Below are 10,309 nucleotides of genomic sequence, written 5' to 3'. Positions count from 1 at the left end.
TAACTCCTGATCGGGCAGGCATAATGCCCTTCTTGGAGTTTTGCATGCCAAAGCCTTCTAGCACTTTTTCAATATAAGTTGCTTGAGACAGTGCCAAAATTTTGTTCTTTCGATCTCTACAGATCTGAATTCCCAAAACATATTTGGCTTCTCCTAGATCTTTCATTTGGAATTTCTAAACTAACCATTTCTTTACTTTTGATAATGTTTCTATGTCATTCCCAATGAGTAGAATATCATCAACGTAAAGAATGAGGAATACCACAATCTTATCTTTGATTTGTTAATAAACACAAGGTTCATCAACGTTTTGTTCAAAACCAACTGTTTTGATTGTTTCATCAAATCTAAGGTTCCAAGATCTCAAAGCTTGTTTAAGTCCATATATAGACTTAAGAAGCTTGCAAACTTTTTGCTCTTGACCTTTAACTTCGAACCCTTCTGGTTGAGACATGTAAATGGTTTCGTCAAGATAACCATTCAGAAAAGTTGTTTTAACATTCATTTGCCAAATCTCATAATCCATGCATGCAGCTATGGATAAGAGTATGCAGATAGATTTGAGCATGGCCACAGGTGAAAAAGTTTCTTCATAATCAACTCATTCTTTCTGTGTGTAGCCCTTTGCTACTAGCCTTGCTTTGAAAGTCACTACTTTCCCATATGCTCCTCTTTTCTTCTTGAAAATCCATTTTCAACCAATAGGTTTAACATTTTCAGGTGGATCTTCAAGAGTCCAGACAGAATTGGAATACATCAATTCCATTTCAAGGTCCATGGCATTTAGCCATTTTTCTTTGTCAGAATATTCCATTGCATCTCTATATGTTAATGGATCATCTTTGTTTGTGTCAGCACAAGCATCTGAACTTCATGTTCATGGCGTACTGGTTGTTTACCAACCCTCCCACTATGAAGAAGCTCTCTATTGTTCTGACTAGAACTGGCGATATTTTTTGGCCGTTTATTGTTGAGTATAGTTTATGTCATGGTTAGGTGGTGTTTTAGGTAGTCTTTTATTGTAGAGTCCAAGAACTTTACTTAGCTAGTTAGATAGTAGTAGTAATAGTAATAGTAATAGCTAGTAGTAGTTATAATATGTTTATTACTGTGGATTTTGGTTCAAGTCGGGACTTAGTTGGACACCGTAGCAACACTTGTAGATTTTATAAGTTTAACCTATAGTTTAAGAATATTAATTATAACCTAAGGTTTGATTAATATGACTGATTATGATGATGATATTTATTATACTATACGGTTTAGATAGACCAATAAGATAATGACATTTTTCATGTGCATGTTTAATGAGAAATTAAGTATTTTTGAGGAATAGTTTATTAAGAGTAATATTTGAAAATCCCAGAGTCTGCCAGCAACTTTGAAATCGTTATAGGACTCAGTCAAAGCTGTTTACTCAATTCAAATTAGGCTGAAAAAGTGTAATTACATGTATAATTTTTCAGCGTATGCCGATATATCGCAGCTCTAGGGGGCGATATATCGCCACACGGGGAAATGAAAAACACGTAACTTTGCACGAGCATTTCGACGAGCCTCAGGAATATCAGCCCAGGCGATATACTGCCTAGCATGGGCGATATATTGGCTCTAGGGCATAAATTTTGAATAATTTTGAAACCGAGCTCCTTTTTAATCCTTAACCTCTTGATCAGTCCATAATCTTTTTGACCGAGTCTTAAGCCTCTGCTGAACGAATATTCAAATGATTTTCAATTAAAAGTCATTATTTTTATTCAAGCTAAAAGAAGATCTTTTCATTCTTGAACTCTATAAATAGGACCTAGTACCCAGCCATTTCTTCATTCATCAAGCTAAGTTCAGAGCCTTCAAGCTGCTAGGTTTACTTTAGAGTGTTAAACACTTGGGTTGGGGTTATAAGCTTTATCATTCTAAGCTTATTAAACACTTGGGAAGTAAGGTTCATAGTGTGTATTTCGATTTCGAGGTGTAGTTCGGTTATAGTGCATTCAAGGTTTTCCTAATTCTAGTTCCTTTATCTATAGTTTCATTAGTTTTTATAGTTTTTCTCTACTAAATTCCTAACTCGCTGTTTTCATTCGTGGTTAGGCATCTAAGTTCTTTGAACTTGAGGTTCTTGTCAGTAAGTACTTTCTCGGTGGTTTGGATTCATTTCTTTTTCATCTCCTTCTTTTAGAATACTCACCTCTCTATTACTAGTTTTAGGAGTGTTCCAAAATCCCATCCTTGTTCTCGCATCCGGTATTTTGTAAGGAAAATAGGATAGTTCCTATGTGATATGTGATATGTGATATGTTATGATTATGCTATAGTATGGTTTTATGTGTTATGGTATATGTATGTTTTGGGGCTTAGAGTTGCTATATAACAAACCCCAACACTTTTATGTTTTTCGGGCTTATAGTTGCTTAGTTAGCAAACCCCAATAGTCACCATGTACATGGGTCAGAATTATGATATATGTGTTATAGTATATGATATATGTTCATAGTTTCTGTGTATGATTATGTTTCATGCTTGTAGTAGATTTTCCTTGCTGGGCATTAGGCTCATTCCTTTATGTTTTATATGTGCAGGAAAATAGTTATGGCGGCGGGAAGATTTTGGCGGCTTGGGAATGTGTATTGAGGGAGAATGGATTTGGTGGACTGCGCAAACGATTCAAGGATGAAGTTGTTTAAGTCTTTTTAATTATGATTTATATGTATTTTTCCGCACTTTGTTTTGTAATGAATTTCAAGATTTAAGTTATGTTATGTTTTATTTTCAAAACAATGGGATCCCATATCCTACTCTGAATTTTATGTAGTTTAACTTTTGTTTTACAGTTTTAATGAAGTTATGATTATTTCATATGTATGTTTTCTTAAAGATTAGTATCTATGTATAGTAGTTCTTAATGGTCCAAAGTCTAGAATAAGTCGGGCCATTACATTTATGTTGTTTTTATTTCATTTAGTGCAGTTTTACGCTTTTGTTTGTTTGTTTTTCAGTTTTAGTGAATAAAAAGGAAGATTTGAATACTTGGAGGAAATTAGTCCAAAAACAGAAGTAAAACCCAAGTTTCATTGTTGTTTTCAATAAATGATGGATTCTTGCATGATTTGAAGGCATTGGTGATTTTTCGGGTTTAAAAGTGCAAAAATTTAAGAATTCCTTAAGGGTCGTGGCTTGAGCAATTTGGAGCCGCAACCAGCCTCTTCACAGAAGCATTGTTTCGGAGTCTAGACTCAGGCCGCGACTTGGAAGAGCTAATTCCCAGGGAAACAAAGACATGGGCTACGACAGTAGAATTGTTGGGCCGCGACCCTCCTCAATGAGAAATGCATGTTTTGGGACACGGGCCGTGGCGTTGAAATAGTTGGGCCGCGACCCAAGTCCTTCAGAAAGAAAAAAATAGGTTATAAACCTAGTTTCGAAAAAAAAGGGCAGACAGTTTTTGGTGGCTGAAATTCTTAGAGAATACTTTTGGAGGCTTCTTCACTTGTTTGTCATTCATCTATTTCTTTATGTTTGTTCTTGAATTTGTTGTGTTTAGAATGACAGTTATGAACTAATTTTCTGTTTAGGGCTGTTAATTGAATCGCTTGAATCCATATTATGAACTAATGCAATTATCTTTCCTTCTTCATCTTCTTTTCAATTCCTTGAAATCTATGCTAATTGATTGATTATTGATTGGACATCTATAGTCATTAACTCTATGTTTTTGAATCAAAATCTGAGAAGTGCGATTTGAATTTGCTTTGGTTGTTCAGGACACAATTATAATTTGAAACGAGAGTATCTAGATTAGTTGTGTAACTCTCTTTTGAGTTGTTTTGATTAATGATGCCTTTGTGATTAAATTTACCATAGAAACATAGGAAATTTTCACTTAGGTTGAGTTCATAATTCATAACATCATTATGAGTTGCTTTTGTCAACTCATTAATTGAAATAGGAAGAAAGAAGAAGATATTGGTAACTTGTATTAGGGATTAATAGGGAGGATAGTTGATGAAATTAAATGCCCTAATTACTCTCTTATTATTTAAATTCAAGGTTTTTCTGATACTTATTGTTTTTATTGAGTTCTTAATTATTGTTTGTGCAATTTATATTTTCTTCTGCATTATTACAAGAATCAAAGGTTAATTGACCAAATAGAAACAAAAAGATTACTTGATTGGTAATTGGTGATTCAGTCCTTGAGGACGATACTTGGTTTTACCAAGATTATTACTAATTTGCGATACGTGCACTTGCATAGCAATAAATTTCGCAACAAGTTTTTTGCGCCGTTTCTGGGGACTAAAAACTATCAATATCAATCTAATTAATTTTATTTCTAATTTGGTTGTTCTTGTCTTGTTTCTAACCTATTTCAGCTGCGTTTCTTTGTCAAATTCAGGTAGTTTGGTTATATGCGTAGCAGAAGAGGAGCAGATAGTCTTGTTCCTGTTAATCCTAAAATTGAGAAGGTTTGCAAAAAAAAAAAAAAAACAGAAGAAACAAGAAGTTGGCTCGTCAGACTGTGGTGATGGCACAGAATGATAGGAATAATGAGGTGCTTGAGGTTGTTTAAGGTCAGACTCCACATCCTGCGGCAAGGAGGCTGAGAGACTATGTACTGCCCACTGTTACGGGAGTACAAAACTCTATAAGACCGCCAGCTGTGGAGGCCAATAATTTTGAGATTAAGTCGGTGATCTCGCAAATGGTGCAGTCCACTGTCCAATTTGGTGGTTTGCCTTCTGAAGACCCCCATATGCACTTGGCAAATATCTTGGAATTGTGTGATACTTTCAAGTATAATGGAGTGAGAGACGATGCAATCAGGTTGAGGCTCTTCCCATTTTCTCTGCGGGAAAGAGCTAAGAGTTGGTTGAACTCCCTTCAATTCAATTGGATAAATACTTGGGAGGATTTGGCTCAGAAATTCCTTGCCAAGTTCTTCTCTCCATCAAAAGCTGCTAAATTGAAGGGGGGGGGGGGGGGGGGATTAATAGTTTCTATCAGTGGATGGTTAATCTTTGTATGACTCTTGGGAAAGGTTCAAGGAACTATTGAGAAAATGTCCCCATCATGGTATAGAAAAGTGGATGTTGGTCCACAATTTTTACAATGGGCTGTGTGGTACAACAAGAACAATTATTGATGCTGTAGCTGGTGGGGCATTCATGAGTAAGAGTGCCAATGAAGCTTATGAACTGTTAGAGGACATGGCCACAAACAATCACCAGTGGTCTGATGAGAGGTCATCTGGGGTTAGAAAGGTAGCTGGGGTACATGAACTTGATACAATTACTGCTTTGACATCACAAGTGGCCTCGTTGACAAAACAATTGCAGCAGAATATTGTGTTTGCTAATGCGATTCAGATGGCAGCTAGGTGTGAAATTTGTGGTGGTTCTTACTCTTTTGATCAATGTCTTGCTAGTAATAACAATAACATTCCTATGGACCAAGCTCAAGTTCAAGCTATGGGAAATTTTCAAAGGCCATTCAACAATCCATTCTCCAACACCTACAATGCTGGATGGAGAAATCACCCCAACTTTTCTTAGAGAAACAATCAGGGTCAACAATCTCAGTTTTAAGGTCAATATCAGCAGAATATATCTCAACAACCAATGAATCAAGCCTCTTCATCACAACAGCCTAGGCCACAAGCTCCACCAGACAGGCCTAATGAATTCCAAGCTGCGTTATTGACTCTTACCAACACTCAAACTCAGTTCATGACTGAGACCAGATCCTCTATCAGAAATCTTGAAACATAAGTTGGGCAGTTAGACAATATGCTAAATAATAGATCTCAGAGAAACTTGCCTAGCAACACTGAAGTTAATCCTAAGGAGCAATGTCAGGCAATTACTATGAGGAGTGGTAAACAAATTGAGCAGTCTAGTGTACAACAATCAGTGGTTCAAAATGAAGATTTGGGTGAAAAGTCTGATACAGTTGAGCGAGGGGTTACTGAAGATCACAAGAGCACAAAGAAGATTCCTCCAGTTGTTGTTGACCAGCCAGCCAGAGTTCCATATCCTTAGAGGCTTAGAAAAACTACTCTTGATAAACAATTTTCTAAGTTTTTAGAGGTGCTCAAAAAGCAGCACATCAATATTTGTTTTGCCGAGGCTTTGGACCAGATGCCCAGTTATGTAAAGTTCATGAAGGAGATTTTTTCTAAGAAAAGAAAGATGGAAGACTATGAAACTGTGGCACTCACTGAAGAATGTAGTGCAATATTGCAAAGGAAGCTGCCCCAAAAGTTGAGAGATCTGGGGAACTTTACTATACCTTGCACAATTGGAAAATTTGAGTGTAAGCATGCCTTGTGTGATTTGGGGGCGAGTATTTATCTGATGTCTTTATCTGTGTTCAGAAGACTTGGTTTGGGTGAAGCAAGACCAACAACAGTTACTCTACAGTTGGCAGATCGATTGATGAAGCATCCATGGGGTATCATTGAAGATGTTCTTGTGAAGGTGGATGAGTTTATTTTTTCTGCTGATTTTATTGTTCTTGATATGGAGGAGGATGTAGACGTGCCTATCATTCTTGGAAGACCATTCCTAGCCACATGCCAAGCTCTCATTGATGTTCAGAAGGGTGAATTGAAGCTTTGGGTTCAAGGAGAAGCGGTGGTATTCAATGTCTTCAGGGCAATGACGTATCCGAGGGCTAGTGATTGTTGCTATAGTGTGGATGTGATAGATAAAGCACTCTAAAAAATAAGGGTGAGTAGTGATGCCTCAGAGGCAGCGTTGATAGGTGGTGAGGAAGATGATGGTGATGTTGAGATGAAAGAATATGTGAATTGGATTAACTCTTATCAACTGTACAGGAAGAAGTCTGAAGAGTTGGTAGAGGGACTTGAATGACCTTTAACATCTATTCAGCAGCCACTTAAGGGCCCTGGCTTGAACAATTTGGAACCGCGGCCAGCCTCTTCACAGAAGCATTATTTCGGAGTCTAGACTCGGGCTACGACATGGCTTTGGAGGGCCATGGCTTGGAAGAGCTAATTCACAGGGAAACAAAGACACGGGCTGCGGCAGTTGAATAGTTGGGCCGCGGCCCGCCTCAACGAGAAATGCATGTTTTGGGACATGGGCCGCAACGCTGAAATAGCTGGGCCGCGACCCAAGTCCTTCAGAAAGAAAAAAATAGGTTATAAACCTAATTTCCAAAAAAAGGGCAAATAGTTTTTGGTGGCTGAAATTCTTAGAGAATACTTTTGGAGGCTTCTTCACTTGTTTGTCATTCATCTATTTATTTATGGTTGTTATTGAATTTCTTGTGTTTAGAATGACAGTTATGAACTAATTTTCTGTTTAGGGCTGTTAATTGAATCGCTTGAGTCCATATTATGAACTAATGCATTTATCTTTCCTTCTTCATCTTCTTTTCAATTCCTTGCAATCTATGCTTATTGATTGGTTATTGATTGGCTATTTATAGCCATTATCTCTATGTTTTTGAATCAAAATTTGAGAAGTGCGATTTGAATTTGCTTTGGTTGTTCAGGATGCAATTATAATTTGGAACGAGAGTATCTAGATTAGTTGTGTAACTCTCTTTTGAGTTGTTTTGATTAATGTTGCCTTTGTGATTAAATTTACTATAGAAATATAGGAAATTTTCACTTAGGTTGAGTTTATAATTCATAACACGATGATAAGTTGCTTTTGTCAACTCGTTAATTGAAATAGGAAGAAAGAAGAAGAAATTGGTAACTTGTATTAAGGATCAATAGAGAGGATAGTTGATGAGATTAAATGCCCTAATTACTCTCTTATTATTTAAATTCAAGGTTTTTCTGATACTTATTGTTTTTATTGAGTTCTTAATTATTGTTTGTGCAATTTATATTTTCTTCTGCATTATTACAAGAATCAAAGTTTAATTGACCAAATAGAAACAAAAAGATTAATTGATTGGTAAATGGTGATTCAGCCCTTGAGGACGATACTTGGTTTTACTAAGATTATTACTAATTTATGATACATGCACTTGCGAAGCAATAAATTTCGCAACATTTATCTCCTGCCATTGCTGGTGATTGGTCTTGTTTACTTTAGACCATTTCCTCACGTACGACTTTACTTTGAGGTTTGTGGTTATTTATATAGTCATGCTCTAGAAAACTAGCATTTTTAGATACAAACATTTTGTTATCTTTAGGACTATAAAATATACCACCTTTTGTTTCTTTGGAATATCCCACAAACATGCACACTTCAGTGCGTGATTCCAACTTCATAGTCTTTCCCTTAAGCACGTGTGCAGGACAACCCCATATACGGAAATGGCGTAAACTAGGTTTAGTACCATTCCATAATTCCAATGGTGTTTTCTTAATAGACTTAGATGGTGCAACATTGAGTATGTATAGAGCACATTTTATTGCATAACCCCAGAACGTCAAAGGCTATGATGAGTAACTCATCATCAATCTAACCATATCTAATAAGGTTCTGTTCCATCTTTCTGAAACACCATTTTGTTGTGGTGTTCCAGGTGTAGTGAGTTAGGATTGAATTCCATGCTTACGCAAATGGTCCTCAAATTCATAATCTAAGTACTCTCCACCTCGATATGATCGAAGTACTTTTAGTGATTTACCTAAGTGCTTTTCAGCTTCTGCTCGGAATTCCCTAAACTTATCATAGGTTTCAAATTTCCTTTGCATGAAGTATAGGTAGCCATATCTTGAATAATCGTCAATGAAAGTGACGAAATATTCATAACCCCCTCTAGCTTGGACATTTAGTGGACCACAAACGTCCGTATGTACAAGTTAAAGTGGTTCATGGCTCTTGAACTTTTAGCAGAGAAAGGTCTTTTGGTCATTTTGCCTTCTAGGCAGGATTCACAGACTGGGAGAGAACCAATGGATAGTTCTCTTAAAGGACCATTCTTTGTTAGTCTATTAATTCAGTCTAGACCAATATGTCCCAATCTCAAATGCCACTGATATGTTTCGCTATCATAATCTTTCTTTTGTCTTTTAATAGATCTAGGATTTGCAGTTTTAAATAATTCAGAATTATAAACATGCTCTACGTTGGGCTCTAACTTGTAAAGTCCACCTATAGACTTTGCTGAACAAATGTCCAAACCATATTTTGAAATAACAATTGAATTATTATTAAAAGAAACATTAAAGCCTTGTTCATGCAATTTTTATAAGGAAATTAAATTTCTAGTAAATCCAGGAATAAAATAAACATTGTCCAACACAATAAATTTATTATTATCAAAATCTAGGCGAGCTTTTCCAACTTCAGCTGCTGAGATCTCCCGACCACTTCCAACTCTCATGGTCACCTCTCCATGAGCCAACTTCCTTGAAGTACTAAGAATCTATAAAATAAAAAAACAAACATGGTTAATGGCTCCGGAATCAACTATCTAGGATGATAAATCACTTTCCACTAAGTAAGAATCTAAAACAAGTAAATCAAATTTACCCTTCTTTTGGTCTTTCAGTTCAGCCAGGTACTTAGAACAATTCCTTTTCCAATGACCATCAACTCCACCTTGAAAACATGCTCCTTTCGGTGCCTTCTTTTTGGAGTTCTTTGCAGAATTATTCTACTTGGAAGACTTGATGGTCTTTTTTGGTTGTTTGTCCTTTTTCTTGTCTCTTCCTTGGCCACCCTTCCTCTTCCTTGAATTACCGTTTGAAGTGGATGCCTTGGTTTCAACAAAGTTTTCCTCCTCAACCTTAGTGGAACTTTTGTTTAGAGATTCAAAAGTTTGCAACTCATTCAATAGTTGGGTCATTTTATACTCCAACTTTTTCATAACATAGTTGGTAGTGAATGCCACAAAAGCTGGTGTGAGAGATTCAAGTATCACACTTACTTGAGTTCTCTCATCAATGGTTGCTCCATGGATTTCTGCATTGTGCAATATGTTGATCATGTTTAAGACATGTTCTCTGACAAAAACATTTTTCTTCATTTTCATATTCATGAAGCTTCTAGTAGCATCATGTCTGCACTTATCAGATTGTTGTCCAAACATGCCTTGTAGAGATTCTCTAATCTCATAGGTTGTTTCAATAATTTCAAATTTCTTTTTGAGCACATCGCTCATACTAGCAAGCATATAACATTTGGTCTTATTGTTAGATAAGATCCAATTGTCACATTTCTCTCTTGCAGTTTTGGTAGCAGTGAGAACAGGAACTTCAGGACATTCCTCATTAAGAACAAACATGTGGTTTTCACATATCAAAACAATGTTCATGTTTGATTTCCATTTCATGTAGATATTACTAGTCAATTTCTCATTAGCAAGTAAAGCAGTT

At 36.3% G+C, this 10,309-nt stretch overlaps 1 protein-coding gene across 1 annotated transcript; it reads left to right on the top strand.

The window, feature by feature from the left end:
* Window positions 1-6,188: 6,188 nt before the first annotated feature.
* LOC133779836 (uncharacterized) lies at window positions 6,189-6,872 on the top strand. Its single transcript, XM_062219738.1, has 2 exons — window positions 6,189-6,661; window positions 6,728-6,872. The coding sequence occupies exons 1-2, from the start codon at window positions 6,189-6,191 to the stop codon at window positions 6,870-6,872; spliced, it is 618 nt and encodes a 205-aa protein (XP_062075722.1).
* Window positions 6,873-10,309: the final 3,437 nt, after the last annotated feature.

The sequence above is a fragment of the Humulus lupulus genome, chromosome 5 (genome assembly GCF_963169125.1).
Source record: "Humulus lupulus chromosome 5, drHumLupu1.1, whole genome shotgun sequence".
Lineage (NCBI taxonomy): Eukaryota > Viridiplantae > Streptophyta > Magnoliopsida > Rosales > Cannabaceae > Humulus > Humulus lupulus.
This window is presented reverse-complemented; position numbering and strand designations above follow the sequence as displayed.

What these genes read in the sequence shown, in the direction of transcription:
- LOC133779836 (XM_062219738.1), top strand. Translation starts at nt 6,189, where the DNA reads ATGGAAGACTATGAAACTGTGGCACTCACTGAAGAATGTAGTGCAATA. An exon ending in AATGTCTTCAGGGCAATGAC is followed by an intron (nt 6,662 to 6,727) that starts GTATCCGAGGGC and finishes CTAAAAAATAAG; the next exon opens with GGTGAGTAGTGATGCCTCAG.